General features: G+C 39.2%; 1 protein-coding gene across 7 annotated transcripts in view; it reads left to right on the forward strand.

Moving 5' to 3' along the window:
* IFT81 (intraflagellar transport 81) overlaps positions 1–20743 on the forward strand; it is a 93570-nt gene that overhangs the window by 38216 nt on the left and 34611 nt on the right. For all 7 annotated transcript variants that reach the window (XM_009248231.4, XM_063711595.1, XM_054526461.2 and 4 more), the window contains 1 exon segment: positions 17243–17392. In XM_009248231.4, coding sequence (XP_009246506.2) covers positions 17243–17392 — 150 coding nt within the window.

Below are 20743 nucleotides of genomic sequence, written 5' to 3' on the forward strand. Positions count from 1 at the left end.
ATGTGAAACTATTACTGTGTTTGACTTTCTTAGTGTGAATGTTAATATTGGGAAGTTAATCTTATTTTATAAAACATATTTAAAACTGAATAGTCTTTTTGCAATAATACTGAGATTATTTTTTTCTTTTTCTTTTTTTTTCTTTTTGAGATGGAGTTTCACTCTTGTCACCCAGGCTGGGGTGCAATGGCAGGATCTCTGCTCACTGCAACCTTTGCCTACCAGGTTCAAGTGATTCTTCTGTCTCAGCCTCCCACATAGCTGGGATTACAGGTGCCTGCCACCATGCCCAGCTAATTTTTGTATTTTTAGTAGAGACAGGGTTTTACCATGTTGGCCAGGCTGGTCTTGAACTCCCAACCTTGGGTGATCTGCCTACCTTGGCCTCCCAAAGTGCTGGGATTACAGGCGTGAGCCACCACACCTGGCCATACTGAGAATTTCTTGATGTAAAATGGCAGATATGTTAATGATTTTACGAGATATTATATTCCAAATTTTCACTGTTTTTTTTGAGATGGAGTCTTGCTCCATCACCCAGGCTAGAGTGCAGTGGTGCGATCTTGGCTCCCTGCAACCTCTGCCTTTTGGGTTCAAGTGATTCTCCTACCTCAGCCTCCTGAGTAGCTGGGATTACAGGTGGACACCACCAGGCCTGGCTAATTTTTGTATTTTTAGTAGAGACGGGGTTTCACCATGTTGGTCAGGCTGGTCTCAAACTCCTGACCTCATGATCTGCCCACCTCGGCCTCCCAGAGTGCTGGGATTACAGGTGTGAGCCACCACACCCGGCCCCAAATTTTCACTTCTTAATTAAGTGAATTTATATTGGATTTAATTATTTATAAATATTAAATTATAAAAGTGAAAAACATTAGTAGCAAACAGATAATACAAAAATCTATATTTGTTGGTAAATGCATTTCCATAAAGGGCTAAGAAAATACCATTAAGTTATTTTGTCAGTAATGTATACTTGTCTGGTGGGACTGACATGATTAAAATGACCTCATCATAGAAGCTTACAACTTTAAAAAAATATAATTGTATCTCACATTGCTATATACTTTAAATTTTGAACAATGCTTTAACAGCTTTTGTTTCATTTACCCTTCTGTCAGATTCATAAGATTAGTGGGACAAATAATATTTTTTATAGATGGCTAAACTCAAGCACCAAAAATATAATTTTCCATCCTCTTTTCATAAAATTAGCCCAGGAATGAATGAATAAATGAAGTCAAATATCTTAGTTTAGTGCTTTTTTAGCAAAATAAAGTGATAGGTCATATTTTAATTCCTAAACATTGCTTGGACTTTACCAATTTTTACAGGCTTTTAAATTTTGTATTAGCTACTAGATCTCAGCAAAAGCTATCGTGGAAAGCTACTCTTGTCCAAACCTCATTTTTGGCTTTGAAAAGTTATTGAATCCATACTGTTACAAATTGGCAGTGAACCTTCACTGTGCCAAACAAATGAATTGCTCCCATAGTACCACTTTTCTCTGTGGTACTTCAGATTGTACCCTCCCAATGTGCCTTTTAGCTTGTTGGGGAAGTGGTAGATTCAGGAAGTCAACATGTGATTGAAAAATTCCCTTGGCTTTTAACATCCACTTCCAAATTGGTTTAAGACATGGGAGTGTTTTAAACGATATCTGGAAGTCAACAGTGTTATGCTTCATGACATCTTTGCTGTCTGCAGAAAAAAAAAAAAAGATTAATTATGCAGCAGTTTCGCTTTACAAGAGACTATGCCACCTCCTAGCATTTTTATCTTTTCTTAAGAAAATGCTGCCTAAATGACAGGAAATACTAATTGTTACGGCCGTATTTGGCATAAATAGTACTTACAATTCAGTGTTAGATGTTCCCTCTATGCAAATGTGAGGGAAAAAACGTAGTGCCAGGTTATTAGCCTTTATTTTTGAGAAATCATGGTGAATAGGAGAAGGATCTAATGACAGGGAAAAAAAAAAAGTCTTTTTTTTAAGGGGAAAAAGATATCATTTGGAAATGATAACTTAATTTTTGAACAATGTCTGGTTGGAAAAGAACAAATCAAGTAAGGTATTTGGCAGTTACCTAAAAGAACAGAAGGTATCGGAGAACATTAAGCATAATTTTATAAAGAACAAATCTTGGTATACTAATTTTATTTTCTACTATGATAAAGTGATAGGCCATATGGACAAAAGAGAAGAAGTTTCTTATATTTAAAATTATATAATACAGCTGGAGGTATAATTCACTGAGGTATCTGATTTAGTATCACATGGTTCACTGAGGTTTCTGGTTTGATATCACATAGTAATCTCCAAAAAGTCATGCCCTTTGCCCCCCATCTGTTAAACAGGTGGTGAGAAGGTATTGATAATTAGTGGCGTGGTGTTTGGAAAGAACACTATGCCAGGAATCACATGCAAAATGAGGAAAGGGGGACTCACATTTATTGAGCACTTTTTATACAAAGCTCTGTTCCAGGTACTTTGCAAACAGATACTTTTTTACTTCTTGTAAAAGGTGTTGTTATCATTTCCCTTTCACAGTTGAGTGATGCTCGAGGAGATTGCAGTTTCACACAGCTAGTAAGTGGCCAGGCTAAGACCCAGGACCTCTCTAAGGTCTGTTGACCTTGAAGAAATTACTTGACCTCCCTGAGGCTTCTCTGACTGTAAAATGGGGCTGATTGCTCTTTATTATCTCTAGGAAAGGCACATGAAATAATAGATGCTAAAGCTTCTGAGAAACTCAAAGGCTCAGTCAACGTATAACACCTGGCATCTGAAAGTAATCATTCGCATGGGTAGTATGTTAACTATGTGTGTCAGAGGCAGCATGGTGGAGTGTTTAAGAGTGGCTCTAGAACTTGGTTGTTTGAGTGCAAATCCTGGTTTTGCCGCTTACCAGCTGGATGACCTTGGACGAGTTCCTTACCCTCTTTATACTCAGCTGTAAAATGTGAATGTTTGTAGTATGTAACTCCTAGAATTATTTTGAGGATTAATTGAACATGCTTAGAACAGCACTAGGCACATAGTAAATGCTGTGTGTTAGTTCTTAGTATTTGTATATTTTTGTCATTCACTTGGAAGAAGAATTTGAAAGCTAGAAATATAGTTTACAGCTTAAAAGTTGAAACTAGTATTTCCCAGACTGGGAGCAATTTAGTGGAAATAAATATGAAATAGTTTCTGTTTAGGAATAAATAATTTACACAAATTTAAAATGGAATAAGAGCACTAATGAGAATAATTTTAGCTGCCATTCTCTGAGCAGTTACTGCATGCTCAGTCTTGAGCACCTAAAAAATATAGCTTTAGTAATGGTTATACAACAGCAATGTGAATGTACTTAAAGCCGCAGAACTGTATACTTAAAAATGGTTTAAGTGGTAAATTTTATGTTATCTCACAATATACCCTAATTCATCCTCTCAGAAAGCCTCTGAAGTAAATATTACCTCCATTTTTTAACTTAAGAAACAGAGAAATTGAAATAATTTGCCCAAAGTCACACAGTTAGCATGTAAGAGACTATTGCCATCAAATATGAATCCTAAAATTTACCCGTTCCAATAGTGCCTTGGAGATGGCACTATTAGAATGGGTAAATTTTAGGATTCATATTTGACTCTACAGAGGACTACACTGTGAACAATCATTAATTGGAAGTGTATATTTGCCAGAAATTATATGACAGCCATTTGTTTGGATGTAAAACTTTATTCCTTGATTGTCCATATGTAGTTGTTTGATTGATCTTATCTTGGAAAAATTTAGGAACATAATGTGTTAATAAGCATAAATGTAACAAGTTCTAGACATATACAGTGATTTATATTCTTTTGTCATTTTCTTTTTAGAGGTCCATTAGCAATTTTTAGTTTGGTGGTGAAGTATACATTTTGATGCTTCCTACTGCCATTAAAGTTAATATTCCAGATGTTACATACTGTCTAAGAGTTTTAGCTCTTCTGATTGCAGATGCTACAGACATTTTTTCTTTACTAGGCCTTTTTATTGGTATTTCATTGGTTTTCCTTATTAGTAAAAGACGAAGTTTCTGGAAGTACTTCCCCCCATTGTACTTTATCATTTTAACATTTTATTTTCATAAAGTAAGGCAGTACACAGGAATAAGCACAGGCATGTATTTATCTCTTACTCTGCCAGAGTTCTGACATAAGTAGAAATTGCTTGAACAGTTGAAATGATCTTCTCAGTGATAAAAGATACATTTTCCTACCCATCTAGTCAATCTTGATTTCTTTCTCTTCATACCAGTATTTGAAAGATGATAGAAACTACACTCTATTAAATGACTACATTTAGTTTAGAGATTACACCCTGCTAACATAACTGAAAATAAATAGTAATGAATATTTTACTGTTTTTATATCTCAAAGGTTTTTATATTGAATTTTAAGTATATCTTAATATAAATCTGGTTGAATTGATAGTCTCAAAATATTTTGATTGCTGTCATCTCTGAGGAAATGTACACACAAAAAATGCCATGGAGATTTGCCCTTTATCCTGATTTGTTTATTATTATCAATACTTTAGATAAATAATAATTTTTTAATTAGGCAATTACAATGTGCCAGATATCATACTAGGCTTCTTATATACATTATTCTCATTTTTGTCACTGTACAACTCTGTAAGTACAATTTTTTTTTTTAATTTAGGTTTCTTTTTTTTTTTTTTTTTTTTTCAGAGACAGGATCTCACTCTGTCACCCAGGCTGGAGTGCAGTGGTGTGATCATGGCTCACTGCAGCCTGAAACTCCTAGGCTCAAGTGATCCTCTCACCTCAGCCTCCTGAGAAGCTTGGACTACAGGCACGAGCCACCATGCCCAGCTAATTTTCTTTTTTTTGTTTTGTTTTGTAGAGATGTGGTCTCACTGTGTTTCCCAGGCTGGTCTTAAACTCCTGGCCTCAAACAGTCCTCCCACTTCGGCCTCCTGAAGTGTTAGGATTACAGGCGTGAGCCTGCGCCTGGCTGTAATTACTATTCCCAGTTTTTACAGATAAAGGATCTGAGATACGCAGAGGGTTTAAGCTGACTTGCCTGACACCCCATTTAGTAAGTAGTAGAACCAGCAGTTGGATTTAGCAGTCTGGCTGTAGAGTCATCAATAGTTTGCACTTGACAGAAAGCTAGAAGAAATAGTCAACCTGAAACACATGATGGAATTATAATTCAGAATCATCTTGGTAGATAGGGGCACTGTGCTTAAACAAAATGCCGTTAATGGGATTATAATAAATATAATGTGGTAGAATTCAAGTTTTGTTTGCCAATTCAACACATCATCTGTTACTAACGCAGCTTTAAAAAATGCATAAACAATTATACTACATTAATTTTTTAAAAAGTATCCTATTTATGGTCTGATTATGCCTGGAGTATTATTTTATATTTTTGACTTCATGTTTTAAGAGACAGTCATGCCAGAGTCCCACATGAGGGTGACTAAAATGGACAAAAAGTCTGGAAACTTTCATATCAATAATTGATTATATATTAACTGAAACAAAAGACTAGAGAAAGACACAGTGGGAATTGATTATGTATTAACTGAGGAATAAAAGACTGAAGAAAGACATAATAAATAGTTAAAGGATTATGGAAAAGATGGTGTTCAGAAAAAAATTAACATGCAGGCCTGAGACTGCTATCCCTAGAAAGGTCTGCTTGCAAAGTTGGCCCTTGGCTGGCATCTGGGGGAACTTGGTTCTTGGATGGATTCCTGCCATTCACTGATAAGAATGGCTCATCTTGCCTAAAGTATATGAAGAGTGTGCTTTATGTCGAGCTCCTGCTTGCTTGCCTCTTTCTTTCTCTTTCTTTCTTTTCCTTCCTTCTCCTTCCTTCCTTCCTTCCTCTCTTTCTCTCTCTCTCTCTCTCTTTCTTTCTTCTTTCTGGAATTTTGGTACAGGCTAGGCAGAATGTGTCTAGAAGATCAACTCCTAGTAAAAACCTTGGGAACTAAGTCTCTAATGAGCCTCCCTGATCATTTCATGCGTGTTGTTACAACTCATCACTGAAGGAATTAATTATGCCCTCTGTGACTGCAGTGGGAGACAACTTTTAGAAGTTTGCACCTGGTTTCCTCCAAACTTCACCCCATGTGCCTTTTCCCTCTGCTGATTTTGCTTGATATTCAGTGTAATAAATCATAGCTAAGAGTATGACTGTATACTTTGAGTCCTCCCAGTGAATCACTGAATCTAGAGATGGTCTTGGGGACACCTGACACAGATGGATTAGTGTTTTTTTTTGTTTATGAGAAAGCCAAATTAGGACCAATGAATGGTGATTAGAATGAAATATTTGATTGACTTTAGAGAAAAATGTCTACCACTTGAGCTTTCTTCAGTAATGGAGCAGACTGACAGTCTCACTCTGTCACTCAGGCTGGAGTGCACTGACATGATCTCAGCTCACTGCAACCTCCGCCTCCTAGGTTCAAGCGATTCTCATGCCTCAGCCTCCCAAGTGGCTGGGATTACAGGTGCCCACCACCATGCCCGACTAATTTTTGTATGTTTAGTACAGACAGAGTTTCACCATGTTAGCCAGGCTGGTCTTGAACTCCTGACCTCAAGTGATCCACCCACCTCGGCTTCCCAAAGTCCTGGGATCACAGGCTTGAGCCACCTCACCCAGCCCAGATAAGGGACATTTTTGAAGTAATGTGTGCACTAAGTAGAAGAACATTGGATCAGTATTTGGGGTTGGGTTTTTTAATCTTTATTTATTTTATTTATTTATTTTTTGAGATGGAGTCTTGCTCTGTTGCCCAGGCTGGAGTGCAGTGGTGCGATCTTGGCTCACTGCAAGCTCTGCCTCCCGGGTTCACGCCATTCTCCTGCCTCAGCCTCCCGAGTAGCTGGGACTACAGGCGCCCGCCACCATGCCCGGCTAATTTTTTTGTATTTTTAGTAGAGACGGGGTTTCACCATGTTAGCCAGGATGGTCTCGATCTCCTGACCTTGTGATCCGCCCGCCTCAGCCTCCCAAAGTGCTGGGATTACAGGCGTGAGCCACCATGCCTGGCCAGGTTTTTTAATCTTAAAAAATCTGATTATGCCAGGCATGGTGGTTCATGCCTGTATTATTTTTTAAATACCTGGTGAGAAACTTAAATTTGCCATTTAATCTGGTAGCCTTCAGCTACCTCTTTTGGCATGATTTTTGCTGTTTCATAGGCAGCAATCTCAGCTTGAAGACTTTCTCTCATTTACTGGAAGGACAAAGAATAGAACATGTGCCTCTTGTAAGTAGTGCCAGTAGCTAGTGATTTTACCATCTTAGTCACCTTGATCTCTCTGATTCTCTGCTTTCATAATTTGAAAGAGCAAACAAAAAATCAGTCCCAATGATATGCAGTACTAGTACCCTTCCCAGAGTGGTCATTCAGATGAATGCATGCCTTTGGGATCCGAATTTTTTTTATAGCAACAAATGAACCTCCGGTTAAGTTTCCACTGGAACTCATGCAATGAAAGGTCATCCTTGGTTTATGGTGTATGGGTGTATTATAGTCCATTGTGTTTTCTCCCCTGACCATCACAAGAAGCTCAGCTGTTTTGTAGTTACAGCTACTTTTAAAATATGCTTGGTCAAATAATATTTATAAGCAGCTTTAGAAAGGGCCAGCCAATTCATTCTACAGCTACTGACAAATCTTAGAGCTAAATTGGAAAGATTATGAAATCTTCTTTAAATACTTCAAAGAGAAGCACAATGAAGATAAGGGAATCCTGGCAAGATGTGCTGCAGCTGTCAGGTCCTGAAAAATTAGGAATCAAATTTTGACACTTGTAATTGAATCATCCACCCTTCTAAGTGAGCCCAGGCAAACCTGTGATATTTTTAGAACCTTTCAAATCACATTGTACTCTTTAGAGTTCATAGCAGGACCTGAGGCCCCTAAAATTTCCCGAGAAAGAACAAAACAGAATCAAATAAATTGGGCTCAGTTCACTGTAATAGAAGTGTAGTGTATTATGCATGCAATCTAGGTAATGCCACACTTTTAACCCCAAATTTTAAAAGTTTTCATGGATTTTTTTTTTTCTGGAGAATTAACTGCTTGGACAGCAGTGGAAGCACCCGTTAGAGATAGTAACAGCTGTGTGGTGGTGATTTGATTTATAATAGAAGCACAGAGACCTTGGATGGTGTGATTAACTGTGTTCCACAGATGGATGTTCCTGTGTCACAAATTTCATTTAATACAGATTTCTACCCACATATATCATATTGATTATTACAGACTCTCTTAAAAGACTGAGCAGTTAACTAGCCACTACCATATGTAGATAATTACATTGCTTATGCTTGACTTGGTGAGATTTTCTAATTTACAGTTGAAAATGTGCCACTAACAAACAGGTTAGAAAAGGTTAGAATAGTATTTGTAAGTGTATTTATATGGCACTAGTTATGATGCGTGATTTAAAAAGACTGTCATTTTAGCAGATAACAAAGGCTGCTTTGAACATTTTCTTTTGCCTTAAAACAAAGAGCAATTCTGAGACCAGACTTCAGGGAATCCAAATAATTTATTGGAGCGTGACATGATGGCCTTTTCAGGTTTTCTTCAAGTCTGAAGTTCTGTCTAGAGCACAAGACACTGACAAATGAGCAGAAAGACTGTGGGCTTTGTGTATATTCATGCCACTCCTAAACAGTTGGTTCTATCTCATCTCATGCCTAACTCCCTTGGGCCAATTCCTGTAGTTGTCTATGCTTATACATCGTTTGATGAAATAACTGACAAAGATGTGATTTAATTAATAAATGGAAAATAGCATGGATGTTGGACTAGCAGGATTTGAAGACAAAAGTGTTCATTCTAGTTATTTTTTCTAACTTACTCAACTTTGGTAAGTAGTATTAATTTCTCTGTAGGTTTCCTAGTGCTTTTTTATTTTAAAAAATGGTTCTGGCCGGACGCAGTGGCTCACGCCTGTAATCTCAGCACTTTGGGAGGCTGAGGCAGGAGGATCACCTGAGGTCAGGCGTTCTAGACCAGCCTGGCCAACGTGGTGAAACCCTGTCTCCACTAAAAATACAAAAATTAGGCCGGGCACGGTGGCTCACGCCTGTAATCCCAGCACTTCGGGAGGCTGAGGCAGGCGGATCACAAGGTCAGGAGATCGAGACCATCCTGGCTAACACGGTGAAACCCCCTCTCTACTAAAAATACAAAAAAATTAGCCGGGCATGGTGGCGGATGCCTATAGTCCCAGCTACTCGGGAGGCTGAGGCAGGAGAATGGCGTGAACCCGGGAGGCGGGGGCTTGCAGTGAGCCAAGATCGCGCCACTGCACTCCAGCCTGGGCGACAGAGCAAGACTCCATCTCAAAAAAAAAAAAAAAAAAAAAAAAAAAATTCGCCGGTTGTGGTGGCATGCCTGTAATCTCAGCTACTCAGGACGCTGAGGCCAGAGAATCACTTGAACCTGGGAGGCGGAGGTTGCAGTGACCCGAGATTGCGCCATTGCATTCCAGCCTGGGAGACAAGAGCAAGACTCCGTCTCAGAAAAAAAAAAAAAAAATGGCTTTGTGGTTCTTAAACAATGTAAAGTGCTTATTATATGATAGTCTTGTCAAGTCTTCACAGCTAATTACTTTGAAAATCATTTTCATGCCAGATATTGAGGGAGAAAATTTGCAGCAGGAGCAGTAATTCTTGTTTCACATAAATATCTAGAATGATGCCTGGAATCCAATAATTCTTTTGAGTTCCTGATAAGCGAAAAGCATTTATAAATGGTTACATTCTTAGAGAAATAAACTGCCTATCCATTACAAAAGCTAGCCCAGATTCTGATCATTACTGTTAAAGGTTGTAAAACATAGTAAATACGCAAAAGGAAAAAGAACATCTGTCAATTTCCATTTTGATCACAAGGGAGCCGAGTCTTTAAAATTGGTCCTGAAGCCAGAAGCTAGCACTATAAAGCATTAGTCCATTACAAAACCCAAATGCACGCAGAGATAAAGATTAGAGTTTCACACAACTAAGTACTCTCTCAGCACCTGCTGGCATAAACCGTGAAGTATTAATCTTATTTGATCTCAGCATCTAAAATGATAGCTGCTCTTTCATAGAAGACTAATTTAGATTACAAATGTATATGGGTACAAATGATTAGTAATAGCTGCTATAATGGGCTTTCCTGCCCAGTGGCAAGCTTTGTAGTTCACTTTACTGACAAATCCATTTGGTTTACTTGTTATGATACACTATGGGAAGCTTTTTCCTTAATGTTCTAAGGATTTGTTGCTTACCTCCTATGCCTTTAAAAATTATTTTTTTCCTTTATAGCTAAAGATGACTGGCTGAGAGTTCTTTATAATATCTTGCCCAGCTACTGCAAAGGCTGAGTGGATTAATATTTTGGCACACTCACAATATTTGTGGCACGTGTGTGTACCAGAGCATACCCCATTTAGGAAGGTCTGCTCTGGAGCAGTGCTACTCAAAGTGTGGTCTGAAGACTAGTTTCAGTCCAGAGACTGTTAGTTTCTTCTAATCTGCAGCCATATAAATTGAGAGGAAACATTTAGAAACCCTTATAGTCATTTGATCTCAGTATTTTCATTATTTTACAAAAGTATCCGATGCACAAATGTTTAGAAATTTTTTTAAAAACTGGTCCTTTAACAGATAGTTTGAAAAGTCCTGCTACTTGTAAAAGTGGAGTTGGTGAGCCATAGAATATGTACAGTGTCTGCTTCAGTAGACAAGCCAAGTTGTTTTCCAGACCGTTGCTCTAAATTATATATCTCCCTCTCTACTTCCTCCACATCATCACCAACACTTGGTATTGAAAGATTTTTTATTTTTGCCAATTGGGTAGGTGTGAAAATGGTATCTCATTGTTTTATTTATTTATTTATTTTTAGACAGAGTCTCTCTCTGTTGCCCAGTATCTTCTCCGGCTTTGAGAAATTTGGCTCTCTTTTTCTATATTGCATTTATTTATTTGCTCAATCAATAAACTTGCTTGTTTGCTCAATTTAAATAATCTATCAACTACTCCAGCCTCCTTCTTTACACACCAATCCTGTGTCCCCATCCCACCAACCACATTTTCACCCTCTGTGTCTATGTTTCCATGACTCCTCACTCACCCCTCTGTGTCCTCAACTGCCAGGCCTGCTAGCCTATGTCTCTGTGTGTTTCCTCAGCCCCTAATCCCATCATTGCATATCCTTGGCCATTCAGCCTGTTGATCTGTACCTCCATTAACTTCCCCTACTACCCTGTGTCCCCAGTCACCAGCCTCCTGGTCCACACTTCTAATACAACTTCCCAAGCCCCCTCATTTCCCAGTATCCTCGACCTCCGGACCCTGTACCCTGCCATGCCTCTATGCAACCTTACTGGCACCTCCATGCAGCTCTCTATCTACTGCCTACCTCTCCAGCCACCATTTTGACCCCTGTAAACCAGGAATGGAAGGGAAAAGGAGGGCAATTTTTACTCTTATTCTCATCTGAGTGTACAGCAGAGTTTACCAGAGGCTTCACAAATGATCAGGCCATTGCTCTGGCAGCTAATGGAATGAGTACTTGTGTTTTATAAGTCTGAAGATTTAGCTTCAATGTGTTCATCAGTTTTGGTTTTTGTATGACATTGAAGATTCAAAAATAACCTAAAATCGAAATGATAATTAAAAGAAACCACCAATGGAAGAAAAAACATTGATAATGTGTTTTCTTTTTTCTAATTAATTCTGGAATAGTAGAGCCCTTAGAATGCTTTGATGGCCACCTGTTGCTTAATCGTATGTAACTGTGATTGATCTGACCCAGACTACTCTTCCATTAGGTATTATATATAATGAATATCAAATAATAACCAATCAGCATAGAGCACACTCAGTAATTTGTAGGTTTGTTCTTTCATCAAAAACATTTATAGCTTTCAGCTTTTAAAAATAGTTCTGGAGCACAGCAAGATAGAGAAGGGGAAAATTGGCCTCTATATTACAGAGGATAGCAGATGAACAGGGTTGATTTCATTTTGGGCACTTTGCCCAGGACACTTTTAATAGCATATATAGTTACTCTAGGGATTCTGAATCTGTGGTTATGTCAGGCTTACACATTTATTCTTTAAAAGGAAAATTTGCAAGTTATTAGACTTCAGGTACATTAGTATGACTTAAATTTTTAATTTTTAAAGAAGTTTCTATAATGCAGTCATTGAAAATTTGTGGTGTGAGGGCTGGATTCCTTAATATTAAAACTAACCTAATCATGGATAGAAAAATATTTTAAACTGTCTTCTTCTAAAACACAGTGTGTTCCTCAGTTCTTTCAAAGTTTGTTTTTTTTGTTTTGTTTTGTTTTGTTTGAGACAGAATCTCGCTCTGTCACCCAGGCTGGAGTGCAGTGGCACAATCTCGGCTCACCGCAACCTCTGCTTCCCAGATTCAAGCGATTCTCATGCCTCAGCCTCCCTAGTAGCTGGGATTACAGGCACACACCACCACGCCCGGCTAATTTTTTGTATTTTTAGTTGAGACGAGGTTTTGTCATGTTGCCCAGGCTGGTCTCAAACTCCTGAGCTCACGCAGTCCCCCCACCTCAGCCTCCCAAAGTGCTAGGATTACAGGTATGAGCCACCGCACCTGACCAGCTCTTTCAAAGTTTAAGTCAAATTTTAAAAGATGTCTAAACTAGGAATTGGAAGTTTATTTTAACGTGAAGAATTTTTAATCTTAGTATTTTAAAGGAATTTTTGTATACTCAGGAGTCAGGTATTTTAGAAAAAAATTAAATTTTAGAGATGGTGTACTTTCTATTTCACTACTTTATAATTTAGAATTATTAACCTTAGAATTTGCTTTCAAAATTGGAAGGAAAAGCTGGACGCCGTGGCTCATGCCTGTAATCCTAGCACTTTGGGAGGCCAAGGTGGGAGGATCACCTGAGGTCAGGAGTTCGAGACCAGCCTGGCCAACATGGTGAAACCCCATCTCTACTAAAAATACAAAAATTAGCCAGGCATGGTGGTGTGTGCCTGTAATCCCAGCTACCCGGGAGGCTGAGGCAGGAAAATCGCTGGACCGCTGGAGGCAGAGGCTGCAGTGAGCCAAGATCACGCACTGTACTCCAGCCTGGGTGACAGAGCGAGACTCTGTCTCAAAGAAAAAAAAAATTGGAAGGAAAAATATCAATGTGGGCTGGGCACAGTTGCTCATGCCTATAATCCCAGCACTTTGGGAGGCCAAGGTGGGCAGATCACCTGACGTCAGGAGTTCAAGACCAGCCTGGCCAACATGGTGAAACCCCGTCTCTACTAAAAATACAAAAATTAGCCTGGCATGGTAGCAGGCACCTGTAATCCCAGCTACTTGGGAGGCTGAGGCAGGAGATTCGCTTGAACCTGTGAGGTGGAGGTTGCAGTGAGGGGAGATTGTGCAGCTGCACTCCAGCCTTAGAGACAAGAGCAAGACTCCATCTCAAAAAAAAAAAAAGAAAAATACCAATATGGTAATAGAGCTTGTGTTGAGATAGTGGCTTTGAGTGAACTTTTCCTTTTTTCCATTTTCCGAAATTTCAACAATATGTTCATTACTTTTATTATTTATAAAATTATTTATTAACTATCCCCCAAAATTAGCTTTAAGAAGCACTGGACATTAAAAAGGCTAAGATTCTTTTTTTTTTTTGAGACGGAGTCTCACTCTGTCGCCCAGGCTGGAGTGCAGTGGCGCAATCTCGGCTCACTGCAACCTCCACCTCCCGGGTTCAAGCAATTCTCCTACCTCAGCCTCCTGAGTATCTGGGACTACAGGCACATGCCACTACGCCCAGCTAATTTTTTGTATTTTTAGTAGAGATGGGGTTTCACCATGTTAGCCAGGATGGTCTCAATCTCCTGACCTTGTGATCTGCCTGCCTGGGCCTCCCAAAGTGCTGGGATTACAGGTGTGAGCCACTGTGCCCGGGGTAAAAAGGCTGAGATTCTTAAAGAATTATCTCACATTAGGTAATATGGAAGCTTCCCTTTGTTTTGGAGTGATATGTTTAAATATGGTAGGCCAAGTTCTTACTATAGACATTTTCTTTATAATGTATTTAATAAAAAGATTATTAGAGCAGAGAAAATAATTTTATTTTTTGAGACAAGGTCTTGCTTTGTCACCCAGGCTGGAGTACAGTGGCATGATCATAGCTTACTGCAGCCTTGACCTCCTGTGTTTGAGCGCTCCTCCCACCTCAGCCTCTCAAGTAGCTGGGACCACAGGCACGTGCCACCATACCCTACTAATTTTTAAATTTTTTTTGTAGAGATGGAGTTTTGCCATGTTTCCCAGGCTGGTCTTGAATTCCTGGACTCAAGCAATCCCCTGCCTCGGCCTCCCAAAGTGCTGGGATTATAGGCATGAGCCAACTTGCCCAGCCAAAATTATTTTATATAGTACAAAAATCTGGAAATTATTAGTACTCTTAATACATAAGAGGAGGTGATTTTTTAAGTATTATGTTCTGTTTCAGAAATATCAGAAATTTCTGGCATTTTCTTCTGGCATTTGCTTCTTACATTGAGCAATACTGTACAGTCATACATTGCTTAATGACAAGATACATTTTGAGAAATGCACTGTTAGGCAGTTTTGTTGTGTGAACATCATAGACCTTACACAAACCTTGATGATATAGCCTACTACACAACTAGGCTGTATGCCATAGCCTATTGCTCCTAGGCTACAAACTTGTACAGCATGTTACTATACTAAATACTGTAGGCAACTGTAACAGAGTGGTAGGTATTTGTGTATCTAAACATATCTAAACTTAGAAAAGGTACAGTAAAAGTATGGTATTGTAGGCCAGGTACGGTGGGTGGCTCACGCCTGTAATCCCAGCACTTTGGGAGGCCGAGGTGGGTGGATCACTTGAGGCCAGGAGTTCAACACCAGCCTGGCCAACATAGTGAAACCCCATCTCTACTAAAAATACAAAAATTAGCCAGGCGTGGTGGCAGGTGCCCATAATCCGAGCTACTCAGGAAGCTGAGGCAGGAGAATCACTTGAACCTGGGAGGCGGAGGTTGCAGTGAGCCAAGATGATGTCATTGCACTCCAGCCTGGGCAACAGAGTGAGACTCCATCTCAAAATATATATATATGATATTGTAATCTTATGAGACTGCCATCCTATATGCAGTCCATCATTGACTGAAGCATTGTTATACAGCAAATGACTATACTTTCATCGAGTCAGTGCTTCAGGACCTTTACACGTGCTGTTCTCTCCTCCTAGAATGTTGCTCCTTGCCTCTTCTTCCTTCCTCTAACACATTCCTACTTCTTCAGTCTTGGCTTAAATATACCTTCTTCCAAGAAGCTTGCCATATCCCACCTCCCCTACTTCCCAACCCTCGCCTTCCTGTCTTCATCCCTACCCAGGTTAAACTGTTACTTATTTGTAGGGCCTATTCAGTTCTGTGTAATGTTTGCCATCATCTTAAACTTCAGTTCAATATTTGTTTTCCCCACTGTTCCTTAAGCTTGATGAGGGCAGGACCTGCAAGTATCTTGCTCTAAGCAACTCTACGTTGTATCCTGGCCAACACAGTGAAATCCCAGCCTCATCCTCCTGAGTAGCTGGGATTACAGGCGAGCGCGACCATGCCAGGCTAATTTTTGTATTTTTAGTAGAGACGGGGTTTCACCATGTTGGCCAGGCTGGTTTGGAACTCCTGACCTCAAGTGATCCAACTGTCTTGGCCTCCCAAAGTGTTAGGATTACACGCGTGAGCCACCACATCCAGCCTTGAATTCCTTTAAATATTATGCTACTTTGTTTGCTCTTCCAAACTCTAGTTGGTATTACTTAATAATGGGGTCTTTCCATTCGAGTTGTAACTTTTTTCCATTATTAGTTATAACTTTGATACGATGGGTAGGTAAATAGATAAATTAGATAACTATGAGTCTTCACTAACTTGGGATATTCTTAGCTTTTTAACATTTGGGATGGGTACCATCCCAGTGTCTCAGATGCTTGATAGCAATATATAGTCACAGTACATTTCTTAAGTGATAAATAATAGCTACAAGTGTTGATGGTTCTGGTTGGCTATATTAGTCCCAGTAGTCCAATGGACTACTACCAAAATAGTACAGTACATGAGATATACCATGATAAAAACCACAACCAGAATTGTGGTCATTAATCTCCTACTTTTTCTTCTTTTTTAGACCTTTTTATTTTTATAAGGTTGTGTTTCTGTTTTCCTAATCTTTATTTGTAAAGTCTAAAATGAATAGCTTTTATATAAGGATTTAGAATATTTAAGGCCAGGCACGGTGACTCATGCCTGTAATCCCAGCACTTTGGGAGGCCAAGGCGGGTGAATCACTTGAGCTGAGGGGTTCAAAACCAGCCTGGGCAACATAGGGAAACCCCATCTTTACAAAAAATGCAAAAATTAGCCAGGTGTGGTGCTCTGCACCTGTGGCCTCCTACTCTGGAGGCTGAGGCAGGAGAATTGCTTGAGCCCAGGAGGTTAAGGCTGCAATGAACTGTTATCACACCACTGCACTCCAGCCTGGGCAACAGAGCAAACCCTATCTCGAAATATATATACATATTTTATACATATACACATAATATATACATATATAATATATGTACATATAATGGGTCAAAAAATTAAAAACACAAAATATTTAAACATTCTGGGTGACAGTGAGATTTGGTCTCAAACAAATAAATAAGTAAATAAAGGAATTCATTTGGTAAGTACTATTTATTATCTGTTATGTATTAGGCACTGTGCCAGACACAGAGGATACAACGTAGAGTTGCTTAGAGCAAGATACTTGCAGGTCCTGCCCTCATCAAGCTTAAGGAATAGTGGGGAAAACAAATACTGAACTGAAGTTTAAAATGATGGCAAACATTACACATAACTGAATAAGCCCTACAAATAAGTAACAGGAGTTTAACCTGGGTAGGGATGAAGACAGGAAGGCGGGGGTTGGGAAGTTTTCTAATAAAACTAAATTATTAAGTTATTATATAATATATAATTATTATATAAAGTTTTCTAATAAAACGAAATTATTATATACATCTGACATGTTGGGAAGCAGAGAAGAAAAAATGTTAATATATTGAGTTTATACAAATGTATGATATTTAGCTACTACTTTTCTCCTTATTAGATTACATATTGTGTTTTTTTACAGTTCAAACGATATGTCAATAAACTTCGAAGCAAGAGTACAGATTTCAAAAAGAAGCATCAGATAATAGCTGAACTTAATGCTGAATTCGGTCTTTTGCAGAGGACTGAAGAACTTCTTAAGCAACGTCATGAAAATATTCAACAACAACTGGTAATACGGTATTATCTTGGGCTACTGTAAATACAAATGCCAGGAGGTTTATGGGTTACAGCTTTATACTGAAGTCATTGTTTTTACTGGAAAAATCATAAAAGTATTACTTTTCTCTGATTAATTACAGACATGTCATATAAGTTGATTCATTTATTTTTAATGTAGCAGTAAGCACTGGCTTTTGTGTGTGTGCTGACTTCGGGGTTATTAATAGAATAACTTGAATTCCAAGTAGGTTTTTTCTTTTGGTTAGTTAGTTAATATGAGTAAAATTATCATACCAAGAGAGTGACTGTAAAATATTTTTTTATCATGGCCTGCTGGGCAGAAATTTCTAAGCAGCCACTTCCAAGAAGCTTTGAAAAGAAATATCCAGGGAAGTGCTGTGTGGAAGTCTGCCTCCAGGCTTATTCCTTATGTGTTTGTGCCTTGGTTGTCTGAAAAGAGTTAAACCCAAAGCAGTCCCACAGCAAAGTTGTTCTCATTGCGGATGCCAGTTCCTCAGGGTTTTCTTCATTTGGCTTTTTTTTTTTCTTTCACCAACGAGGAAACTGTTTCATCTGGGTGCTGGTTTACCAGCTAGCAATAATCTGGTAGAAGTAAGTGGAATTTCAACCAGTTGTGTTTCCTTTTAACTGGCAATATGAACTGTCTCATGCTGATGAATATTATTTGCTTTTAGGGAACTTAAGACTGAAAATTTACTGTGAATCAAGATGGATTCTAACAGCACTAACTTTAAAACTGACAGTAGTAACTGCATTATTGTTTACTTCAAAATATCTTCTAATTTCTATTGTGATTTCTTTGACCTTTTGGTCATGGCTTAAAATCAAATATTTGGGGGATTTTCTAGTTACCTTTGTATTATGAATTTCTAGGTTATTTCCACTGTGACCAGAGAGCACACTCTGATTTCAGTGAAATTTGTAGTCTTGCATTATGGCCCAGCGTATGGTCTGTTTTGGTAATTATTTCATGTGCAATGAAAAGAATGTATATTCTGCAGTTGTTGGGAATAGTATTCTAAGTATGTCAATTCAGTCTGTATGTTAGCCATGATATTCACATCTTCTATATCCCTGTTGATTTTTTGTCTGCCTGTTCCATCAGTTACTGAGAGAAGTGTGTTAAAAATCTCTAACTATAATTATTGCTTTGTTGCTTTTTTTAGTTCCATCAGTTTTTGCTTCAAATTTTTTTCTTAAGTTGGGTCCCTAGAAGCAGAGCTCGAGAAGGGAATTCTTTGTGCTAGTGATTTGTTGAGGGAGTACCTTCAGGAGGAGGGGAGTGAGGGAAGCAGATGAGGCAGCAGAAAAAAGCCAAGCAAGAAAAGGACATGGTCTCAACTGGAGTTGGCTTCATTCTGATCCCATGATCAGCTTTGGAACAAATTGCACCAGAGTTGATTCCACCTTGATGCAAGGGGGCTGGCCTTTTTTACCCCATGGCAGTCAGTCATTTGGCTGTGGTCAAGTGTAACCTCTTAGGTGAGACACCTCCCATTTGGCTGAGGGCACTCTGGAGAAGGGGGTAACTATGAGCTATTTAGCAGTCAACACTCATAACAGTTTGCAAATGAGGTCTGAGTGGGGCACCAGCAACATCTACTACAGTTCACCCCTTGCACTAGTAGGATCTACTTGTTTGTCACCTTAAATTTACTCCACCCAGCTATAGCTTCTATAGGATTCTAGTTGATCGCAATTTCTAGGAAAACTTATAGGAGAAAGATTAGTGGGACAAATGGAAACTCTCATTGCTACATTTGGTTCCAAGGACATAACTGATATTCAACATCTCCTTCCTTTACTATCCATTCTAGAGTTCCTTCACCTCAGCTAGCACCTCCTCTGGTTTAGATGACTTGGTGGGATGACCCAGTTCCTCATCCTTGAGAAGTGTGAGACTCTAGTAATCATGCCCTTACCAGGCCATGGTTGCTATACTTCCCCATTTTTACAGTTAAAATTGGGCATGGGAGTACCAAGATATGCCCTAATGGATCATTGAGTCCTAAATATATTTCTTTCCGTCCCTGTTATATAGCAGCATCTATATAGCCTTATGCTACCCTGCTTTCTTTGCCTGCTGATCTATTGACATGAGAAGCCCAAGTGACCAGATGGTAATCAGAACATTAAGTGTCAAGGGCCTCTTAATGTGCCTTCTGATAGAAGCATGCCCACTCTGGCAACCAGAACATCTATACCCACAGAGCCTACAGTTGTCTGGAAGGGAAGCATAATTCCCTAAAGTGGATCATTGGAGATCATGGTTAGTGGTGACACCTATACTTTCATCTCATGGTTCTGAGACCTGTGCTTTCTATTGGGAACATAGCACCATATCATGGGCATTGGTTTAAGGTGTACACCCCATCCTAAAGGTAGAACTCATTTTCATAGGCCATCCAGTTCCAACTGGGGCCTTACGTTTAAGACACTGTTCCACTATTCTGTCAGGCCATCAGCTTTCCAGATAGTGTAGTATGTGGTAAAATTACTGAATTATATGGTCATATGAATGCTATCATACTTCCTTTGCTGTAAAGTGTGTCCCTTGGTTTGAGGTGATATTATGTGAGATTCCACATCAGTAGACTGCATGCTGTTAGCCCTTGGGTAGTAGTGCTGGCTGAAGTACAATGGGCAAGAAAGGCAAACCTATACCCAGAATATGAATCAGTCCCATTAACGATGAAATGTCACCTTTTTCAGGGCAGAAAGGGTCTGATGTTATTAAATTGCCACAAAATAGGGGGTTGGTTTCCTCAAGGGATGATTCCATACCCAGAGCTCAGGAATGGTCTCTGTTGCTGGCAGGTCAGACGTTTGATATTGGCAGTAGCTAGATGAGCATTGATGAGAGAGAGCCCATGCTATTTGGCTCATACATAACTTCCATCTCTACCAACAAAGCCATTCTGTTTGTGAGTCCATTGTTTAAGCACTGTGTGGGCCAATGTCAGAGGCTGGCTGACATCTGCTGGCCAAATCATCCTTTCCACTTGGTGGGTCAGTGCCTCTTCTGCAGTGGACATTTTCCGGTTTCCATGTAATGAAAAGATCATTATACTTAGTGCCTACTCCCATAGGTTCAAACACATGCCTCTTTCCTAGACCTCTTTGTCCTTGCTGTCTTGCATCTTCCAGGGCCTTGACCAACAAGCTGAGCCATTTGCCACTGCCCAGAGGATACAGGATAATCTGGGGATTCAAGGTTCTCAAGTGGGTCTATCCAGATACCCCCATCCCAGACTCAGCACCCTTTTTCTTCTCTGTCAGGGCCCTGACTTTGGCATAGAATATTTGCCTAGACTAAGAATTCAACTTTTTCTGGAGTTTT

The sequence above is a fragment of the Pongo abelii genome, chromosome 10 (genome assembly GCF_028885655.2).
Source record: "Pongo abelii isolate AG06213 chromosome 10, NHGRI_mPonAbe1-v2.0_pri, whole genome shotgun sequence".
Classification (NCBI taxonomy): domain Eukaryota; kingdom Metazoa; phylum Chordata; class Mammalia; order Primates; family Hominidae; genus Pongo; species Pongo abelii.